Source organism: Polypterus senegalus, chromosome 6 (assembly GCF_016835505.1).
Source record: "Polypterus senegalus isolate Bchr_013 chromosome 6, ASM1683550v1, whole genome shotgun sequence".
Taxonomy (NCBI): Eukaryota; Metazoa; Chordata; class Cladistia; order Polypteriformes; family Polypteridae; genus Polypterus; species Polypterus senegalus.
Window position 1 is genome coordinate 115,142,148 of NC_053159.1, and position 24,294 is coordinate 115,166,441.

Consider the following 24,294-nt stretch of genomic DNA (forward strand, 5'->3'; position numbering starts at 1 on the left):
TGTGCAAGGAGTAGAAATTACAGCACATGCATCTAATAAAAGATCAGTCATTTATCTATTATTAAAGAAAATAGAGTGCTACAGCAAACCAGTGCCCATCTTGTCAACATTATATTATGGGCAGGAGTCTACCCAGGTCTACTTTAAGACACACAGGTCTACACACCATTCTGGAGGTGGAAAGAAACTGAAGTAGCTGGTTAAACATCCAGACTGACATGAGAAAAGCATTTCAATGTCCAAGGGAAGTGGCATATTGTAGGTGGCAGGGTAAGGTGAGCAACTGCACCAAGCAAGCCACCACTGCACCAGGGTGAGGAGAGCATCAGCACCAAATAGGAAACCACTGCACCAACCTCTATAACCACTCACTTCATAAACAGTCAAATGGCATAAAAACTGAAGAGAACAACAACATGACATGAGGTTTAAGGAAAGGCGACAAGATTTAAGGGACCTGTCAGCTTGGTGAAAGGCCTTCCTTTCTATTGAAGTGGAGTCTTTTGAGCCCACTGTACAGAGGATGATAGTATGAATTGATAAATGTCATGTCTATCATGTAATTCATTTCATCACATTTTTAAAATTTTGAACTTGACACAAAATTATTTATCACTTCCTAGTGATTTCCTGCTTTGTGATGTTTCATTGCTACAGGTGATAGGCTATTGTGATGGTGACTTCTGTGAAAAGGCACTATATAAACCAAAGCTTGCAGCTCTTAGAAATAAACAAATACAGAAGGACATTCTGTTTCACATCCCACAGCAGCATTCTGTTAGGAATGAAAAAATCTTGAAAAACATCCATGGTAACTCAGACACCTCTGTGCTTGGGGTGAGAGGAGAGCCTAAGAAACATGGAGTGGGTGGAGGAAATGGCCATGTGGCCAAAGCTGATAATAAACTAGTCACTTGATTGGCTAAAGGAAGAGGGCTTGTGGTAAAACAGCAATATGCAAATGAGCTACCAGCTCTATAAGTGAAGTCATTTAAGGCAGCTGCAAAAACGACCAAGAAAACTGCAAGCAAAGGAGTGCATAGCATCCTGGGGCAGAGGGTCACAGGACCACCACCAGCAGGCAGAAACACAACCAAAGGTAAGCAGCACAGCGTCACTTGAGGACAAGAGAATCTGCTTTAGGGCAGGGGCGATAGCCAGTCTTTAACTTTTTGGCCCCATTTCAGCCAGTGCACCTTTGTTGTGCACTATGGGTGCATTTGTCTGCCACCTCCGAGATCTCAGAGCACTAGCTGGAATTTGTTTTAATAAATCTGTATGTGAAGGATAATGCTGGTAGGAATGTCTTTTTAGCAAGGCAGGTCGGAGTTGTACTCTAATCTGAGAGGCCTTGTCAAATTTAAAGCAGTTTCACTTCTCATTTCTCAGAAAAGCCTTACTACTTTTTTGTATAAAGACATTACTCAATCATTTCAAAACATTTATTTACATTAGTAAAATTCACCTCAAATTATTTAACAATAAATACTGAACTGCTTTGTATTACATAAGGAACTTAATTTTCTCCTATACTCTACAAGGTTTCTTCTGGTTTGACAAATTGAGCCTTAGCTAGTTCCTTTGGCCAACATTTAGTGTCAGCTTAGAGTGTATTTTGGGGGGTAGGGTTTAGGGAGTTCTGCACTGTAGAAGGCTGGGCACGTTGAGGGGTCTATAGAGAACTTTCAAAATGTCAAAGAGCATAGTTTCACTTATACTTATGTAACCTGCACAATAAGTATTACTAATAACATAAAACCAAAAAGAACAAATCTGCCACAAGATGATTAAGACACAAATTTAAAAATTGCATAGATGGATGTTTGGTAAGCTCAGAACTTTCTTTAAGTTAAGTCTGTTAAAAAATTTGGACAATACTCTTAAAGGTTAAAAATATGCTTTTTGCTCAATATGAAAGAAGCTTAATAAAATAAAGAGGTACTGTTGATTGACAATTTCTTCAACCAAATTACTTCAACAGTCTCAAACCTGTTTAATCCAATTCACTGCTCCTTGTGTCTGCATGATGGGCACAAGAGAAGTTGGTTGGACCTAAGGTTTCTATGTTGGCTTTTGTTTTGTTTTCACAGTCCCAGCATGCTTCAAGATTTTGTCTAATCTATGAAAGAATTAAAAAAATTAAATTATGCTCATATCATTCATATATAGCACCCAATCATGGGCTGGTTTGAAAGTGCCTAAGGTCAAAAGCCAGGATGTCTGCTCACCTAAGCCTCAGTCCACTATAATCTTCAATGCCCAAATTCAGTGGCCCAGTTTCACTTTTCCTCCTTTTCTTTGCAGGATATGTGGACTGCTGTGGACTTCTGCAACTCTGGACAGGATATCATCATATACTGTAAGTTCGCTACATAGACACTACAGTATAGATGATGTACTATCCAGGGTGGCACACAAGACAGAGGAAAGAAGATCAAAAATGCAAAGGAACATCATGCAAACTCCAGGGGGCAGCAGGGAAACCGTTACCATTACTGAGCTTTAGTAATGGTAAGGGTTACTTTGCTTCCTCCAGTAAACAGCGCACCTTCTGACAGTTTTTTTTTTTTTTTAAATCTGTAAATATTTTTGTAACATTTATTAGTGGCTAGAAATAAAACCAGTAATCACTGTACAAGTTGTACTTCTTTAGCTCTTAAAGAGATACCTATTTACAGTTGCTTTGATACTAATATGACATAATAAAGGAAAAGGGTTATTAAGACAAAACCTCTTGTTTTTACTATCTGACTTACTGTATTTTTTATTTAGGTAAGTTTTCTGCACTTAAATTGAACATGCTATATGTATATTTGCCATATTTCTTCAGTTGACCTTTGTAAATGTAGCACACTTTTGTAAACACCAGTAAAAGTATCAACAATAAATAACAGCATTGCTTGTTGTTCATTTTCTTGTACCTTTTGTTGAATCACCTGCATTACAACTTATTTAAAATTAAAGGGCACAGTTATTATGCATGTGTGGTAAGAAAGCAAACTTTCATGGGTTAAAAAGAAATATAAATATTATTTCCAACTTATCCAACCATTATATGGAAATCAACTATGAAAAATGCCAAAGGTTTAAAAATCAAACAACCTGTACTCTGTCTTAAGTGATAAAAAATAGAAATATCTTCTGCAGACCTTCTGTTGCCTTTATATATAAAATTGCACAGCATTGTGCTTGGTGTTGCTGAATCACAAACCCAACATGCTTAATTAAATTCCCACACCTTGACATTCGCTGTGTGAAATTTGCATGTTCTTCTTATGTCTATATGGGTTTCTTCCTCCCACATCCCCAAAGAGCAGCAAGTTAAGTCAGCTTGTAATCACCTTCTGAATTCAAATGTGGCTGTGTGCAAGTCTGTGTCCTATGAGGAACTGGCATCCCTTCCTGTTTTGCACCCAGTGCTGCCCCATGTCACATACCTCTGATTTGGATTAAAAGAAACTGAAAAGATTGTTATGTATCCGTTTATTTTCTTACTCTTTTTCTTGTGAGATAACTTTTGAATTGGAACCTGCTATAAATGTCCACATAATACTCTTCAGTTTAAAGAAGGCAGAGATTCTCAAATGTACTAAAAGGTGGAAAATTAAGAAAATCATAGCAGTCTTATTACACTAGGATACCATTAAAACATCTGACATGCCACAAGCAAATCCCTCAAGATGTTTTGAACAGTTTGATTGCGTGTGGTGAGGTTTTAAGAAATAAAATTTAAACACATAATGGCCAAAATGTTATGGTTACTCATTCTGCATTAGATACAATAAAGAAATAAGAATAACTAGAAAAAACACTTTATTGGTCTCATTTCAAGAACTGCTTTACTTTTACATATTTTCAAGTAATGGTGAAAATCCGTATTTCAAACCAAAAAAATATATATGTATGCTTGAAAGAGTTACATTATACACCTATACCTTAATGGGACCGGTTATTGTGTGTTCTGGTTTTGGACCAATCTATTAATTTTATGAATTTTTTTAAACTTATGTCTTTTTAACACTTCACAGCAAAATAACTTCTTAAATAAAAAACGTCATGTTTTGGTACTGTATCTAGAGAGGCTCCTGTAATGTCAGTCATGTTTTCAAATAATCAAAGAAAAACCATCCATTTAAATAAACAATACCTTGCCAAAACAAAATTACAAGACAAGGTAAGGAGCAGACTATTACTAAACACAAATAATATACATTAAAGAAACAGTTTCCTATTCATCTCAAAAAAATAAATGGTCACCACAATTATATACACTGAGATGAATGAATTCAATCCTAATGAACACAATAGACTCTCCAGGCTAAAAACATCAATGTAATGGGAAGTCCATGTTTTCAGTTACCTGGAGCACTCATGCACTCCAAGTTCAGTGACCAGCTTGCACAGAAATCAACTTGAAAAGGCTAACACGTTTTGGGAAACCTCATTTCTTCACAACCAAAGTCCCATACAGAGTCAGAAAACACCGTCTCCATTTCATGCTGGCTTTTTTAGCCTGGAGAGTCTACTGTGTTCATTAGTATTAAATGTATTCCTAAAATTGTGGTGATCATTTATTTGTCATTTTTTTCCCACATAAATAGAAAACCTTTACTTTAATGTATACTTTTTTGTATTTAACCTGCTCCTTAACCTTTTTGGAATGTGTTTAAATAAGATGTCAAACTATTTTTAAATTATACAGTTTTTTGTATTAAATGGAGCAGCTGCAAGATAACGAAGTGCACAGAACAAGGCTACTCATAATATAGTATGGTGCAGAATGGCAACTAGAATGTCTGATTTACTTTATAAAATCTCAATGATTTAACAGTTTTGTTGCCACCTGTACTTAAAAGCTTCTATAAATTAAGGTAGGTTTAGGGATTTTCTGATTATGAAAAAGCTTTTACCTCAGAGTGGCTTGGTGTTTCAGGAACTATCAAACAATAGGAAAAAGGGGGCGAGGGTAGATGTGTGAGAGAAATAGACCACAGGTACACTAAACTCAAGGTCTCGTAATAGATTAAAAAAAACGCTTCATCCATTCCTTGTTTTAAATTAAAGAAATAGGAAAGTTTTACAAATAGTCTGCTTTGTGGGACAGTGAAATAAAAAGTCCTTTGCTTTATCTTTTTCATGTCCACATCTCTTTTTCACTATCCAGACAGACAAATGGCATTTTAACTGTTGGCACAGGAGTGTTCTACCCTGACTCTGCATATTCTCTATCTCAAAGGAGGAAAATATGAAGGAAAAAAAAAAACTAAGCACCAGACAGTATCTCAAAAAAACAAAACAAAATCCTTTTCTGAATGTCAAGTGTGAATCATATTGTCGGCTTGCATTAATTAAAGATTTTGGACTAGTATAAAACAGATAATATACATACATACAAATTATATTGCCTTTAATGTGGCACTCAAAGGCTATGTGTTCTTGCAAAAATGTCTCTGTGGATAAAATCTTTTCTTCATCATGCTTCTTGCTATTTTGTCACTTTGACTGACAACTTCAGCTTAACATCACACAGGAAGACATTCATCAAGTCTTCTCCTGCTTCACGAGCAATCCTGTTTATCATCTGCCCTCCTTGGCCAATCAGCATTTTCTACAAGAAAAGCAGACACAAGGCAGCATCAATCAGTTCCCAGATTTACAACACAAGCAAACTGGAAGTCTTCTCCTGTAAATAAAGTATAAGTGGCTTTTGGATTAAATACTATGATGTTTATTTAGTCATCAAACGCACTTAATGTTTTATATAACATTAAAAACTATACTGTTACAAAACCCCTGTCTTCTGCATTAGCAGCATTTGACTGTATAGACAGAGATGATGTGCAGTATTTTAAAAGGAAAGTAATTTTACCTTTCTAAAAATCAGCTACATTTACTGAATCAAATCTTTAAGCCTGTTGCTTCAGTATGTAATAGTGTTTTTCCATGTAGACTACATTTAACTTATGATTTTTTTTAGTACTCCTTGTGGATTCAAAGAACGCAGCAGTATCAATTGTGGTAACATAAATGCAGGGGACTTAGCCACATGATGATCATTTTTCAAGTGTATCCAACTATATACATTAAACATTATACATTTCTCAAAGACTGATATACAAATCAAAAGTAGCTGGGTAGTTACTCTACCTTACAATTCTGTTTCTTTTGTTACTTCTACAATTTTGTTAATCCTTTCTTGATCACTAGAACAACCCTACAATAGATGATAATTGTAACACCCTATTTCCAGGATTAGTTATTGGCCACATATAATCTTTAACTGTTTTTATATGGAGATCAACCAAGCATAAGGGAAACAAAAATAATAGCTAATTATACGCAAATGCATGTTTTTTGGTGTGTGTGAGGATTTTTTGCAGCCATTTACACTTTAAGTACAGTGTAGTGAATAAAGTTTTTTTTAAGGTTTAAACAAGAAATGTCAGGTACTCACTGCATGACTGTCCTTTTTTACAAACAGTAACTGAAGAATTATTAATTCTCCATTCTCTCCAATATCCCACATCTCTGTAGTCTGCAAGATTAAAGTGGTTTATAATTATATGACAGAAAACACATTTTTATACTTGCACGTAATAATAACGTACTCTACCATATAACATACAGTTCCAGTCAAACCTATTCAACCCCCATTGCAAATTACATTTACATTGGCAAAATTTGCAAACATTCAATTGTTTGCAATAAACAAATCAATCAAGAACAATTTAAATAGCTCAACACAACTGGCATTACAAGTGGTTTCTCCACATTCAACACAAAATGCCACCTTTAATGACTACTGCAATTTCAAAATTATTCCAGCCCTTCATGACAGGCATCTTTAGTACTTAGTAGAGCACCCTTTTGCTATTATAACCTGTAAATGTGATGCACAGCCAGACACCAGCTTTTGGCAGCATTCCAGAGGAATTTTATCCCTATTCCTCATACACAACGGTCTCTAGCTCACTAATATTCTTGGGCTTGTGTGCTGTAACCGTCTCCTTCAAATCCCACTAGAGATTTTCTAAGGGGTTCAAGTCTGGCGACCATAATGGCCACTCTTCAGGTTCCTCACAGACAGCATGACATTTTCTCCTAGGATATCTTGATTTCATACATTTTACCCTTCACACATTGCAGGTTTCCAGTGCCAGAAGAACCAATGCAACTCCAGAGCATCACTGAGCCACCGTCATGCTTCACAGCAGTCGAGGCGTTCTTTTCAGCATATGCTTCATTCATTAGACATACCGCTGATCCATAGGCCCAAAAAGTTTCAGTTTTGTTTCCTCTCTCCACATAATAGAATCCCAAAACTTCTGTGGCTTATTTATATGGTTTGGAGCATACTGGAGCCGACTTTACTTGTGCTTTTGGGTCAGTAGTGGTGTATGTCTTAGAGTTCGTGCATGGAGACCTTCAGTGTTTAGTGTGCACCTTACTGTGGAAACTGAAATATCAGTGCCTGCTGCCACCAAGTCTTGTTGCTGGTTTTTTTCGCTCACTCAAAAGTTTTTGGCCACCGGAGAAATCTGGTGGCTGCTTTTGATAGCTTCCTCTTTCTGCCACATCCAGCTAGTGTAGCCAGTGTTCCTTTAACTTTGAACTTGCGAACTATGCAACGGTATCTCGAGGAACATTTAGTGCATTTGATGTGTGCTATCTCAAGCACACATGATGCAACTGATGAGGCCCTTGATTAGTTGCATCACGTGTGCTTGAGACAACATCTGATTTGTAAATGCGTGCTCTTATGGGGATTCTATTTGGGGGGTTGAATAATTTTGAGACACAGTAGTCATTAAAAGTGGTACTTTGTGTTGAATGTGGAGAAACCACTTGTAATATTAGGTGTGTTTAGCTATTTAAATTGTTCCTATTTGATTTGTTTATTGCAAACAGCGGCAAGTTTCTAAATTTTGCCAATAAACCTAATTTGAAATGGGGGTTGAATAATTTTGAGTGCAACTGTAACCTGAGCAATTTGACTATCAAGCAAAAGAAAATTGTTTATGAAATTAAAGGGAACTACAAAACAATATATTTAGTTTTTTACAGCAGAGTATAAATGGGACAATTTAGCTAAAGGAATATTAAATATAACATGCACCTCTGTATAGAAGTTTGAGATTTTTTTGCTTTCCTCTTTTTTACTCTTGAGTATGTTATACTAATGCCAAAAAATACAACTTGGGAGTCTTAAAGACAAATGAAAACAGAACAGTTATGTATTATAATTCATTTTCTTTTTGTTCTTGTTTTCCCTCTCCAGACTTGCATCTAAAGATTTGGTTTGAAACCTGTGGCCATTAATAATTAGTCTAAAAGCTTAGAGACTAGAACACAAAACCATGGAGATATGCAAAGACTGAAGTGGAAAACGGAGCTTTGAGTGTGCCGAGGTTGTACAGTTCCATATACTTAGCAAAAGTGTCATCCTTACATACTGCAAGTGAAACATTTGTGTAAAATGACTGACTTGCATTGATAATAGCAGTCAAGCTGAATGATCAGCAATGCCTTTCCACTTAGACAACATGAGTAGATACATCCTTTGCAAACAGACATTAGCATTTTTACCTGAGTTACATTATATGGCACTTCCTGTGGGAGATACTCCAGAAGCTTTTCTCTAATTATATTATGACAAATTTCAAGTGGAGACTGATCGGTGAGCACTTCACTGTGAAACTCCCAGGACCCGGGCTTAGCGTGACTGATCAGGTAACTCTTTAACAGAAACACAAGAAAATGCATGTTAAAAGTTCTTTTTGAAATGATATTTCTCTACCCTACAAATGAAATGAAATGATTGCACTAAGTTTCATAAGATTTTTAGCTATTCCTGTTTAAAGAATTATTCAAATGCGGACTTACTGTGACAGTACTTTAAACAACTGCAAGAATGGAAAGATAGCAGGAAAACTAAACCCATTAAGCAACTGCATACTACACCCCATATAAAAATAATGTCCTATTTAATTGGGGAATGGTGGCATCACCATTTTAAAGGTTGACACAGGTTAGCGGGTTGTCCATTGTCATTTAATCTAAAACCATCTACAAACATTTCTAACTTTTGCCTGTCTCTAATCTATCTGCCCTCTACCTGCATCTCAGTGCTTATTTCCATCCAATCATCTTCTGCCTTTTACATTCGCATGCCCAAACCTCCTGAGCCTGTTTCTACTCAGTACACCTAGCACCTTCACAAGTATATCTCTTTTACCTCTTCATCTTTCTCTAACACATCTATCTGATAATCCTCATCTACTCTTTTCAGCTTTATCTTACATTTCATCAATCATTTCTTGCTCCCATACAGCACAGAACTCTTCACTCAGCTTTCAAAAGAAATTTCCTTTTAAGAAAAGCCCCTTTAGAAGTCAGAAGGAGACAGCTCCTGGAATTCTTCCATGTACCTCTTACTCTTGACTACAACCATAGTTCTCTGTGTGCAACATGTTACTTAAAGCAGCAGAATGCTCCTACTTTGTCCAAAACAACTCCACTACAGATTTCTAAATTTATATTTATTACATTCATATTTATGACCTGCAGTCTGCCCTTCACACCACTGCATCTTTGATGCACCCACTTCTGACAAACTGTGCTTTGGTGTGACAACTTTAACACACGTCACCCAGAGGCATTTTTTTCTTCTAAACTAGGATTCCATTTCGGAATTTTCTTAAATTCCAATTCACTTTTTGTCATCAAAATGAGATTGGTGGCAAGTAAGAGCTTCCATAGAAACCCTTCACACACTTATCTAGTTCACTTCTTTCATATGAACTTAACAGACTGTGAATGAATTCCTGGTGTGGCCCCACCTTCACTATCCTCATATCTCTTCTGACCACCATTTGTGTTTCCTCAATACACCAACATTTCAGATACTAACAATTCGTCTACACTTAACATTTTCTGCGTCCACCTCACTGTGTCAAATGCTTTCGTCCAGATTTACAAATGCATAATACAGCTTTCCTCCTTTCACTTAATGCTTTTCCAACACTTGTCTGATCAAATCTTTTGTAACTTTCCCTAACATTAAGCCAAACCCCATTTCATGAACTTTCACCTGATCCCACAATCTACTGTAGCACTGTCTCAAGTATGTCTCGTCATAACGTCCTTGACTAAAAGATTGGGTGCAACTGAGCAATACTGTGAAATTTAACATCTGATACGGACAGCCGTTACATTTTTCATCATGTCCCAGTCAACTTTCTTTACTAGCAGTCTACTAAATTCCTTATATCACAAGATACCTATGTAATTGCTGTCTAACAATGTAGATTAAAAAAAACTAATTTTATATATATTACAGGCATTTTACTGCAAAATAAAATGATAGATGTTGTGGAAAATGCTTTTAAAATAAATCTTACCTTGAGCGTATCAGCTTCTTCCCCACTTACAGCAGACAGCATAAAGACTTCCTGAAAATGTGGCCAACCGCGTTTTTTCTTTAAACCCCTCAGCATAGAATTGCATTGAGTGTCCTTTTTGAGGCCCCGATGATCACATGCTTGTTCTTGTGTTTTATTTGAACAGAGCTCAATCAATGGTGCCGTTTGCGCTTTGCTGTGGGTTTCTTGAAGACATTCTGAGTTGACTAGGACATCCTTTGTTGTACTTAGTCTCTGTGCTTCTTTCCTAGAAGCAGGACTAGATTTCAAGATCTGTTTGATTTTTACCATTTTCCCATTAACAATTCCCTCAGTTAACTCTGTAGTAATATCCAGTAGCAGGGCTTTGTTTTTCAACAAATCAACCTATAAATTAAAAAACAAAAACATTTTCAGGCTTTTGTTGTAATACAAAGAAGTATGGGCTGCCATGAAATAAGATACTGCATCAGATATAAGGCGAGATCCTTTTTTTGTAGGGGTGAAAGTCTATCGCTGGGTATACTCAAATACACATTCATGCTCATTTTGGGTTATTCAGAAGTTCTTTTTCACTGTAAAATATAAATTATACTTCTACACAGAAAAGCATGTATGACTGTCCTTTCAAAAAAAAAAAAAAAAAGGCCATGAGCAACTATTATTGAAAGAGACACATATTACCACACTATTCACACTGTAGAAATATTCAATCAGCATGCTGTTTATACTTTATAAAAACATTTTAACATTTTCATTTTAGAAAGCTAAATCTTTGACAAAGTGCAACACTGTTGGTGGGAATAATCATTTTAGGACAACTAGTAAGATTGCAAAATGGACAACAGAAATCAGTACAGAAAGTTGCTTTATTTTAAAACCTCTAATATGTATATTTTACATTATAATAATTGCAAACATTCCTAAATATATAACCTCTCAAAGAATACACACAACCTTTTTTTTTTTCTTTCTCAGCGATTTTAACAAAATGATCACAGGAATTCATGAATGTGTAATTTTAGATTTTAACTAGCAAGGTGCATAACATAAAACCGATCAGCATTGTAAGTAAAGTCTATCTGGCTTGTCTTTCCAGAATGAATCATTTAGAATTTTGAATTAAGGTATAAAGTACCCTAAAGTCAGAGATTTTTTTCTACAGTTCAAAAAAAGTAAAAGTAGGCGTAACACCAATAACATTAAAAACTGAAGTTTATATCCTAGTAGAAAATGGATACGACATTTAATATTTTCTTCACTGATTATTAGCATTTTTTGTTTCAAGGTTCTGTTAAATATGTCAAATTATAAAAGTCATTACTGATAAAATACACAACACTCAAAACTCCGACAATTCCATTAATTCGTTTGAATGTCCATTTTATTAAGTATAACTGCCTTACCTGCACTGTTCACTACTTAGTCAGTGACTGTATTATATGTGCAGAAGGTGCTATTTAAAACTGGTAGGCAGAGACTAACAGATTCTTTTGTGTGGAACCCTGAAGGTGAATGACCAACATTTAAATGGCACAAAATATGCTAGCCAGAGTGCATCAGCAAGAGAAATCCTTGTGTTTCTAATAAGTCAGGAATGGGTCTCTATCCAAAAACTACTAATCGTGTAGTTAAAAGATTGACTGCTGATTGAATGGGATCATGGCAACTGCCATGACCTGTGCAACGAAAGGCTACAGCCAGTCAGCTAATAGCAGAGTAAAACAGTAGCATCAAAAGATATATCAGAATACAAAAGATGCCATACCTTATCAAAATTGTGGAACACCAGCTGGTAAACTACTGTAACTACAGGAAACTAGTTAGAAACCATTTAAGAACATCCTGCATGCAAGTGAGATTTTAGTGGAATAATGGCCAATTATAAAAGGCTAAAAAAGACCAACAATGTTTTTAAGACAGTGACACTGATATCTTAATGCAGTTTCTTTCCCAGACTCAGAAAATCTACTGAATTGAATGGTACAAGTAATTTGAAACAGAGTACATCTTCCAACCTACCTAAAACAATAATTAGACAAGTCACAGCCAACATCGCTCAGTCCCAGCCTGTAGTTTCAACACCTTGTTTTGTTGATAACCAATAACAAATGGGCAAATGGGGACCAACTTTCTAAGTTGGTATCTAATAAATGGTCCATCCAGTAGATCAACAACAATGGACAGCCCAAGACACCGCTCTGTGTTAACTTTAATTATGCCTTAAAAATATATCAAGGGAACTATTACTATGCAAAAAGCTAATCTCAAACTCAAACAGACCATTACATTTTCTAAATAAATCAAAAGCATTGAGCTGTACAGGGGATCTCTAAAGTCCTTTAACATCATTACTTCCCCTTAGACACTGCAGTCTACCTGCTGTGTAAGCCTTTTAAGATAAACAGTGAAGAGAAGGGGTTATGAAAGCAAGCATGGCAAGTATATCTATAATGATTTGCTTCTTAATCTAACTCTACAAAATCAAAGAGGTGGAGTTTACAGAATAACCTGATCTACAGCATAATCATGTTTAAGCAAGCTCCGTGGATTTACTGTTATTCTTCAGAAAAACTGCAAAATGACCAGATCAAAAATATTACATCTATCCCACACACCAACAGTGTTATTTTACTTGACCAAGAGCTTAAACAGGGTGCTTAGTAATCATATTTTCAAACTATTTGGCTCACATCATATGTTTATACCCATCTGGCACATCTGTTAGTAGATATAATAGATATATAGAAAAATATGTCCGCATTTACTAACTTTTAATCTAATCACAGCTTGATATAAAAACTTTCAAACAGCATTTTAGTAGATCAAAGTCAACATCACAACTTGGTGCAATAAAAGAAAAAAGAAAACACTAAACTATCTAGATAGTTCTGCATTTTACCTTATTTAGCACAAGAATTGCAGGGATTTGTGGATGGACAGCAAGGCATTTCAGCACTTCTGGTGCAAGTTGGTTCCGTGTCCAGTGGTCAGAGACATCCACCATTACCATCACTAAAATTGTTAAATAAAATTAAAACATTTTACATTTTTGTCCCAGGTTAGAGCTATATACTAATTTAGGCTTGAAATGAGTTACAATAATGAAGGCAAATCAAATTACAATATTATTGGTTATTTATCTGCTTAAATGAACAATTTTTGGTAACGGATAGAATCAATACATTAACCAAATTATATAAGTTTCCTAAAAGACTAAATAAATCTTTCATGGAGTTAGAGAATTAAAGAACCATATGCTCTATATTTAACTTGATTTTACTGTAATCACATCACTCTAGGGCAATTTGGCACGAATGTTTATGGAGGTCATACTTCATAGTACTTGGTAAAATTAATTCACTTCACTATCCTAGATCCATATTTAGGGGCCTTTACATAGACAACATAGAAAGCATGGGCAAGTTGACTATTAAAAATTCATCCAATATAAAACTAAAACAACAAAATGTAGAAGACAGATTGCAGTAATTATAAATAAACCAGTAACAATGCAGAATACACTTGACTGTTTTCATCTTACTTCTCTGTACTTTTAGCATTCACTTGCTCAGAGGTTGATGCACTTGCTACTTCCTGAACAGCTTTTCTTTTCTTCTTTCTTCGGCATCTTTTCATGTTAAAACTGATTAAGTCAGTGTTTGTGTTGCAATTGCTTAGTACGTTATCTTAATTTTTCATTTAAGCTGGCACTTAAGTCTTCAATCTGCCTCAAGAATGATTTAAGAAATGAAGAGGTAGGTGAAGTGACGGCAAAGATGGTAGGGATGAGAACGGGGCGCCTGTACACATGCGACACACGGCTGCCCAGCTGGTCGCTGCCGAGAATAGATTCTTCAATAAAATGAAAAAAAATAAATAAAAAGAGAAATAATCTTCAAGGACAATCATCACCCTGAAAGCAGATAATAGATGTCATGTAGTATATGTGTACCAAATTTCAGGTCAATAGGTCAAATGGTTTGCAAGCTACAGGTGATTTAAAATCCTTGACAGCCACCCAGGGTAGCAAATTATATATATATATATATATATATATAAATATAAATATAAATATAAATATAAATATAAATATATATAAATATAAATATATATATATATATAAATATATAAATATAAATATATATATAAATATATAAATATAAATATATATATAAATATATACATATAAATATATATATATATAAATATATATATATATATAAATATATATATATATATATATATATATATATAAATATATATATATAAATTAATATATATAAATAAATATATATATAAATAAATATATATATAAATAAATATATATAAATATAAATAAATATATATATAAATAAATATATATATATATATATATATATATATATATATATATATATATAAATATATATATATATTAACACAATCAGTCAATAATGCAGAAACTGCTGCCCTAACAAATATCCTTGTCAGCACTGAAGTAAAAGAAAAAGCCTACTTTAAAGACAGTTTGTGTTGTGACAACAAAAACAAATTACAAGACTAATCAAAGGCAAGGGGATAGCTGTAGAATGTTGTTGGAGCATAATTTGAACATCTTCTGTGATACTGGTCAGGAATCCAATAAGTTCATGCAGGGTAACTTTTCTTACAATAATGGCACTTGTACCTGCCAATTGCCTTGCACAAACAAGCTAAAGGTAGTGATCAAGGTTCATATAAACACATAACCGTTCATTAATGATTTAATCACCAGACTAAAGTACTTTTGCCCCAATCATTCAGAAGGTCAGGGCTTCAGACTAGCCCACTTTTGCCTACGTTATCTGAAATTATTCTCCAGCAAATGAATGCCAAACATACAAAGCTCCCAGATTCTGTATTAAAGGCAGCCATCTGCATCAACAACTTCCTCCACTTAACTGAGACTAACAATCAGCCAACATACAACTGTCAATATCTAGTTCTATTTTCTAATTTGACATCTGTCACAAGTGTTTCTATCATCAGTTAGTGTTGGTATACTGGAATGAGCAAACCAAGCAAGCTTAGCCACTTGGAACCTTACATGATGGTTGGCACTATGCATGTTGGTTCTAGCATATTCCAAACAGCAGTCGTTATGCGCTTTTCAAATACAACTGTTTCAAGGGTTTGACAACAATGGTGCATATTTCAAATGGGCATAGAACTGTTAAAGTTGAACCCTCGCAGAAGAAAAAATAAAAAAAAATAAAGGATGTTTGGTTGGACAAATTCTTGTTCCCTTTACATCAAGCAACACAAGTCTATGTAGCCAACCTCTCTGTTGTCAAAAGTGCAAGTCAGTGGTGACAGTTTTTTGGCACATACACATTAGGGCCCCATGTCCCACAGACGAACATTTGAAAGGCAAGATGGAAGATCAAGCATTTTTTATCTTCTAGGGATCTTGAGAAAGCTGCTCATGCTGTTATCTTTTCTCGCCTTGATTACTGCAAGTCGATGTATTCTGGGATTAGCAAATCCCCGATACGTAGGTTACAGTTGTTTCAGAATGCTGCCGCTTGCTTTCTGGTTGGGGCAAGAAAGTCTGATTCCGTTTCTCCAATATTAGTTTCTTTACACTGGCTACCTGTCAGTTTCGAATTGATTTTAAAATCTTATTGTCAGCTTTTAAATCTTTACATGAGCTTGCTCCTGCCTATTTATCTGAATTGTGTGTTTTCCACCAGCCATCTAGAGTGCTTAGATCTTCTGGTCAGTTGTCTCTTGTTGTCCCTCATACCAAGTGTAAAACTAAAGGGGACAGGGCTTTTGCAGCTGCTGCTCCTTGCCTGTGGAACTCTCTACCTCATCACATAAGGGAGTCGTCTACAATTGAACTGTTCAAAACAAGATTAAAGACTCATTTCTATTCACTTGCATTCGGTGACCTTCAGTAATACTGATGGTTTCCTCATTGTGATTATGTAATCTTACTTCTATTTATTATTTTATTTATGTTCATTTATTTTATTTCTATTTATGTTAATTGTATGTTTTTCTTCTTTTATTGTAAAGCACTTTGGCCACAGCATTCCTATGTTGTTTTAAATGTGCTACATAAATAAATTGACATTGAACATTGTTGCTGAGCAAGTTAATCCTTTCTGGCTAGAGTTTATCTACATAAAGATGGGCACTTGCAACCAGTAGGATTCTAGTTTAAAGGGATTTTTTTTTGTTTTAGTTTTTATTATTATTCTTATTTATATTTGCACTATATTTTCAGTTTTTATTCAGTTTTTCACTATTTTTTGTTTTATTTTTAATTTAAAAAAAAAAACTGGAAAACTAGTTTTAAACCATCAACATCTGTTACAACAACATGGAAAAACTGGGTGGATGTTAATTGACAACACATGAAGGAATAAACATTTTAGCGATTAAGTGTGTCTATTGTTATACCTCTAAAATCGGCACTCTTCTACAGTTCTGTACAATCAGCTCACATACACAGGACAAGAACATGCAAACTCAATACAGATCCTGACCGGGAAAGCAATCAAACATGAGCTAATGGCGCATGCGACAGGAATACTATCTGTGCACCACCACTTTGCCCACACTAAAATAACAGTACTAAACAACCCAATTAAAACACTAATGTGTAAATGTAACATTGGGTTGGTTGATAGCTTTTATTGCATATGTGTCTGCTTAATGTTTCACTGCAATGACACCACCATCAAGGATGCAATTTTTCTGCAAAATAAGGTAATTACCATAATAATTTTTTTAAATGTGAATAAAAAAATGATAGATACTGTACTCTATACACTAAGAAATTCAGGGATTTCTTTTAATGTATCAGTTTACACTGATATTACTATGCAGTAATAATAATGAAGTTAAAACATCAAAATTGAACTTCAAATAATTTTTCATATATTTTTTTCTGCAAACAGAGGTAGTAAGTTAATACATATAGCCATGAGTTTAAAAAATTGGAAGCAGAGGTCATTGATGCCAGTTGCTGACCTTCCTTTGCCATACAACAATAACAGCATTGACCAAATTTGAAGCCAAGATGGCCATTGGAGCTTGACAAATCCACCAAAGAAACAGGTTCCAGGAGTTTGGTAAAAGCTGCCACTGCTGACAACTAGCAGGGCATTTGTTAAAGATGGTCAATTATGCCCAATTAATCCTCAGAAAAGTTCACTAGCAAATGATGAGCCTTCTGTATTCACTCTCAGTTCTGACTGATAGCTTAAAATGACCACTGCAAAACCCAGAATATGTGAGCTGATCACAAGACTCCAATGTTTACATTGAGGGCACGTACAAATCAATGGTCTTTTCTAAACTTAAATTACAATCACGCGGTTCTAATATGCCAGCAACTCTCGCAACCTGAAAATTAATAAAACTAGTTTCTCATTTTATTTAGTTCTACTTCTCAGACATTTTTTTTGTTTTATTTTAGTTAATGGAATTATTTTTTGTTAAAGACATATTTGGCTTAGTTTTCATTAACAACAAAAAAACACTGCTGCCAGTATGATAAAACACACCAAGTCAAATGTCATGTATTATCACCACATGGTTATAGTAACAGGACAGCATGATTTAATACCTTTAGTAACATTCACAATCGCTGGATCTCAGTGCTATGAAACCTATTTGGGATGCATAGGAAAGGCCTACTTACTGCAACTATGTGTAGCCACTCAGTTTGCAGCAACTGGGCAATAAAGTTAATATTGCATGGTACAGTATTCCTGAAAAATGCACCAAGCATCTTGTAGAATTCAAGCTCCAATCAATTCATTCTGTTCTGAAGGCCAAAAGAGGTATAACACTCTACTAGACAGGTGCACCTAATTAAGTGGTAACCCAGTGTATTATGAAAAAATTACAATTTTGCTGTGGTTTCACTTTTCTATATTATTATTCATTAACTCAGTTATTGATGCTACTTTTTCTGTTTCTACCCTGGGATGAATCTTTGGTCTTGTTGAAGCCTTAACAGCTGCCATGTCGAGTGTACATTTTGAGAATCCCCTGGCCAATTCCTTCCAAAGTGGATAGGAATCAGTGTTTCTGAGTTACAATATAGTTTGTGGTAGTTGTTCACAGATGTTCCCATGCCAAAAGATCGCTCTTATTGCTATTAATTTAATGTCTGTGATAGAAAAAAAATGTTAGATTGGTGTGGCAAAAAAATCTTTAGAGGTCAGCTTTTTTTGGTAAATTTATAAAATTGCACAAATTGATCACAATGTTTTTGTTTGATCTGGAATAGCCTTTTGGAGCTCTATTGATTAATTCCATCATCACAAATCCCCAACTCTGCGTCTTAACTCGGATGCTGAAAAAGCTTTTGACTGTGCCCTATAAAGATATGGATGTATTAGGGACTGAAAACATACCCCTTTTGATGAACATGTCAAAATAGTTCATTGTTCTGAAAACTGAAATCATCAGAAAGTCAACCATTAAATAGCACATAGAAAAGAGTGCTTAGTATATGCCAACATAAAACTGACCACTATGTCTCTGGCACATTTTTATACACTTTTTTTGTATGCCCTCTATTTTCCTCATTTTGATGTGGTGAGTTTCAGATTCCTATCTACAAGCCTTTCAATTATCATATCTCCTAATTCTACTTACACTTAATGTCTTTTATTAAATAATTTGTGGACATCACCACTAAACCTTTTATTAATCCAATTGTATCTTTCTACAGCCAGGAAAATGTACCCTTCATTCCACTACTGCGTAATAGGTAAAAGGCTAAAGCAATGAGCTCAACTTGTCTTCTACCTGATTTTGTATGCATGTCAGCTGTGGTTTAATCAAATGAAGAAAGAATGGTGTTTCTATTTATCAATTTTTATTTTTTGTTCATTCTTATAAGTCCCTAAAATACAAGCAGTTTTCCTTCCTATTTCTATTTTCTAATTTAGTAACTGGTACAATGGTAGTTAGATCTGCAGTATTGTGAGTCCAGTGTCCTAGGTTTGAATCCCAGTCATTGCCCATGAGGTGTTTGCATGTTCTCTCCATGTTCTATGTGGGTTTTCTTCTGGGTACTCCAGCTTTCGTCCCTAAGGATGTTCTGAACTGCCATCATTTGCAGAGTTGATTGTTGTTGCCAGGATAGGTTCTGTGACCCTAAATTTGATTACACAGTTTTAAGAATGTTATGTAACTTGATTATTTTGTTTCTCCCTATAGCTAAAGACTGTGGAACACTATTTTTTAGGCATTTTCTGCCTATTATTAATTCAATCTCTATGTCTCTATTCCTTGATTTCTTAATTATTTAAGATCTTACTTTAATTAGACATACATCATTTAAAAGGACATTTGGAAAACTTAAAACCAAGAGAATCACAAATTTGGCATGCTGTTTAAGGGTTGTATCTGGCATAAGTTACTGCAGTCTAACAAGGTTTACATATGCAAACAATGATAAAACAAAAATAAATGCCCACCCATGTGTGTGCTGAAAATGGGACATTTAGGCAGTTGATTTAAACTACTGTCTGACTTGATAACACAGTTAACAGAATTGCAAAGAATGTGTGCTAGTGATAGGGACATTAGCAATAATAGTTGCATCATACACACGTGGACAAAATTGTTGGTACCCTTCAGTCAATGAAAGAAAAACTCAAATTGGTCACAGAAATAACTTTAATCTGACAAAAGTAATAATAAATAAAAATTCTATGAAATTTAACCAATGAAAGTCAGACATTGATTTTCAACCATGCTTCAACAGATTTAAAAAAATACACTCATGAAACAGGCCTGGACAAAAATGATGGTACCCCTAGAAAAGACTGAAAATAATGTGACCAAATGGACATGTTAATCCAAGGTGTGTCCACTAATTAGCATCACAGGTGTCTACAATCTTGTAATCAGTCAGTGGACCTATATATAGGGCTCCAGGTAGTCACTGTGTGAAAGCGAAGGAAAGAGTTGTCTCAGGAGATTAGAAAGAAAATTATAGACAAGCATGTCAAAGGTAAAGGCTATAAGACCATCTCGAAGCAGCTTGATGTTCCTGTGACTACAGTTGCACATATTATTCAGAAATTTAAGATCCATGGGACTGTAGCCAACCTCCCTGGACGTGGCCGCAGGAGGAAAATTGATGACAAATCAAAGAGACGGATAACACGAATGGTAACAAAAGAGCCCAGAAAAACTTCTAAAGAGATCCAAGGTGAACTTGAAGCTCAAGGAACATCAGTGTCAGATCGCACCATCCGTCGTTGTTTGAGCCAAAGTGGACTTCATGGGAGACGACCAAGGAGGACACCATTGTTGAAAACAAATCATAAAAAAGCCAGACTGGAATTTGCCAAACTACATGTGGACAAGCCACAAAGATTCTGGGAGAATGTCCTATGGACAGATGAGACAAAAATTGAACTTTTTGCCAAGGCACATCAGCTCTATGTTCACAGACGGAAAAATGAAGCATATCAAGAAAAGAACACTGTCCCTTCTGTGAAACATGGAGGAGGCTCTGTTATGTTCTGGGGCTGCTTTGCTGCATCTGGCACAGGGTGTCTTGAATCTGTGCAGGGTACAATGAAATCTCAAGACTATCAAGGGATTCTAGAGAGAAATGTGCTGGCCAGTGTCAGAAAGCTTGGTCTCAGTCGCAGGTCATGGGTCTTGCAACAGGACAATGACCCAAAACACACAGCTAAAAACACCCAAGAATGGCTAAGAGGAAAACATTGGACTATTCTAAAGTGGCCTTCTATGAGCCCTGACCTCAATCCTATTGAGCATCTTTGGAAAGAGCTGAAACATGCCGTCTGGAAAAGGCACCCTTCAAACCTGAGACAACTGGAGCAGTTTGCTCATGAGGAGTGGGCCAAAATACCTGCTGAGAAGTGCAGAAGTCTCATTGACAGTTACAGGAATCGTTTGATTGCAGTGATTGCCTCAAAAGGTTGTGCAACAAAATATTAAGTTAGGGGTACCATCATTTTTGTCCAGGCTTGTTTCATGAGTTTATTTTTTAAATAATTCTGTTGAAGCATGGTTGAAAATCAATGTCTGACTTTCATTGGTTAAATTTCATAGAATTTTTATTTATTATTACTTTTGTCAGATTAAAGTTATTTCTGTGACCATTTTTAATTTTTTTTTCATTGACTGAAGGGTACCAACAATTTTGTCCACGTGTGTATATTTGTTTTCTCTTTTAAAATATTTTATATCATGAATTAACTGAAATACAAATTACACAAAATGTTACTGTGGGTAGCATGTGAATGTCTAATTTTTTGGATCATTATATCTTGCTTTGTTTCATGCAAACATTTGGCAATATGATTATGCCCATAATACCACCTAAACAAGCATGCGCTTACTTTTCCAAGAACCATTTAAACTGAACAGCTGGGAACAATCACCAATAAGCTTACTAAATCTAAACAGTACATCAAAGTAAAGAAAGTTTCAAGAGCGGTTTCAGACTGAAGATTCACCAATTCTAAGGAACTGAGAATTGGGTGACTCCTACATACTTTAGAGAATGAAAAACTTTCTTGCTAAGCTTTTATACATCCTTTTAATTGTAGAAACAGCCGAATAAAATCAAAAGTAACAAATTACTTTACAATCAATCTTCTTTGTGAGTCAATACTGAAAAAGACATGTTCAAAAAAATCAATCAGCAACAAAGCTTTTGTGTTGTAAAGTACTTGACATATTAATGCTACTTAAGCATCAGCAGTTTATGTAAAAATTAACCACAGAAAAGCTGAAATTTCAGTTACCATGAACAAATTAAAATGCCTCTGAGAAGGAAGGGAAAAAAAAAATCTACAAAACAACAAACAGCACTGGAATTTAGTTGGACTGTATGCAATTTTCTTTTTTCATACATTTTTCCAAAAATATATTTTTTCATTCAGTGAAAGCACTTAATACAGACATTAAAAAAGATATTTCCATTTTATATTTTTATAAAAGTAGTAAAATTAATGTAAAGTGTGTGTAGACTTTGTAGAAACATGTCAAAGTGTTTTGCAACTATCCAGCAATAAGCAAGTATTGACCAGAAGCAAAGTTAATAATCTTAAAATATGGATTGAAGTCTGGAGAAGCAACAACAATGAGCTTCAAAGGCTTACATAGTCTACACAGCCAGAAACAACTATAAAATATGTGAAATCCAGAACGAAACAACAACACATAACACAATCAAGTAGAAAAGGTTTAACCTAAAAAGATTCGCATGCCAACCATTTTTTAGCTAAATGCTGAGTCCATAATATTTCCAAATATTCCAGCTTCTTCTTTAAGAAGATATAAACAGGTTTATTATATCCAAATTAAAAAAAACAAAAAAACAAGCTAATGAGTAATGTACTCTGTACAATATCCACAGAGCAGAGTTGTTTTCAGCCAATGGTAGACACCAGTTCCAGGTTGCTTAATAACTACTTGCACTTACCTAAATCAGCTTCTTGGACAGAACTCCACGGATCCATCAACAAAGACTTTTCCAGATGGTGCCTGCAATTGATACATGCCCGATTAAAAACTATACACTACACTGTGTGCACAATTATTAGGCAAGTGAGTATTTTGACCATATCATCATTTTTATGCGTATATTCCAACTCCAAGCTGTATTAACTTGAATGCTTATTGGATTTAAGCACGTCAGGTGATGTGTATTTGTGTAATGAGGGAGGGTGTGACCTAAGGAGATCAACACCCTATATCAAGGTGTGCAGAATTATTAGGCAGCTAGTTTTCCTCAGGCAAAATGGGCCAAAAAAGAGATTAAACTGACTCTGAAAAGTCAAAAATTGTAAAAAGTCTTTTAGAGGGATGCAGCACTTTTGGAATTGCTAAGATATTGGTGTGTGATCACAGAACCATCAAACATTTTGTTGCAAATAGTCAACAGGGTCGCAAGAAACGTGTTGAGAACAAAAGACGCAAATTAGCTGCCAAAGATTTGAGAAGAATCAAACGTGAAGCTACCAGGAACCCATTATCCTCCAGTACTTTCATATTCCAGAGCTGCAACCTACCTGGAGTGCCCAGAAGTACAAGGTGTTCAGTGCTCAAAGACATGGCCAAGGTAAGGAGGGCTGAAACCCAACCACCACTGAACAAGAAACATAAGTTGAAACATCAAAACTGGGCCAAGAAATATCTGAAGACAGATTTTTTTCAAAGGTTTTATGGACCGATGAGATGAGAGTGACTCTTGATTGACCAGATGGATGGACCTGTGGATCAGTAATGGCACAGAGCTCCACTCCAACGTGGAGGTGGGGTACTGGTATGAGCTGGTATTTTTAAAGATGAGCTAGTTGGACCTTTTGCATTGAAGATGAACTCAAAATCAACTCCCAAACCTACTGCCAGTTTTTCAAGACACTTTCTTCAAACAGTGATACAGGAAAAAGACCATGATTTTTATGCAGGCCAATGCTCCATCACTTGCATCGAAGTTCTCACTGCGTGGCCAGCCAGTAAAGGCCTTAAAGATGAAGGAATAATGACATGGCCCCCCTTCCTCATCTGACCTAAACCCTATCGAGAACTTGTGGGCACTTCTTAAACGCTAGATTTACGGGGGAGAAAAACAATACACCTCTCTGAAGAGTGTCTGGGAGGCTGTAGTCACTGCTCCACAAAAAGCTGATCGTCAACAGATCAAGAAACTGACAGACTCCATGAATGGAAAGGCTTATGACTGTTATTGGAAAGAAAGGTGGCTATATTGGTCATTGATTGATTGATTTATTTTTTGAAATGTCAGAGATGTTTATTTGTAAATTTTGAGGTGTTTGTTTATTATTCTCACTATAACAGATGAAAATAAACAAGTGAGATGGGAACATTTTCATTTTTCCTTTAGTTGCATAAT

At 35.3% G+C, this 24,294-nt stretch overlaps 1 protein-coding gene and 1 long non-coding RNA gene across 2 annotated transcripts in view; one reads left to right on the forward strand and one right to left on the reverse strand.

Moving 5' to 3' along the window:
* Positions 1-984: 984 nt before the first annotated feature.
* LOC120531428 lies at positions 985-2,910 on the forward strand. Its single transcript, XR_005634103.1, has 2 exons — positions 985-1,099; positions 2,305-2,910. It is a non-coding gene; the product is annotated as an uncharacterized LOC120531428 (long non-coding RNA).
* An 880-nt stretch (positions 2,911-3,790) lies between these two features.
* The window catches only part of eral1 (Era-like 12S mitochondrial rRNA chaperone 1), a 33,950-nt gene continuing 13,446 nt past the window's right edge, over positions 3,791-24,294 (reverse strand). The window contains exons 6-11 of the mRNA XM_039756839.1: positions 22,861-22,922; positions 13,303-13,415; positions 10,401-10,787; positions 8,587-8,736; positions 6,455-6,535; positions 3,791-5,608 (exon numbers count right to left, since the gene is read on the reverse strand). Coding sequence (XP_039612773.1) covers positions 5,486-5,608; positions 6,455-6,535; positions 8,587-8,736; positions 10,401-10,787; positions 13,303-13,415; positions 22,861-22,922 — 916 coding nt within the window. The 3' untranslated portion in view covers positions 3,791-5,485. The remainder of the gene's footprint in view (positions 5,609-6,454; positions 6,536-8,586; positions 8,737-10,400; positions 10,788-13,302; positions 13,416-22,860; positions 22,923-24,294) is intronic.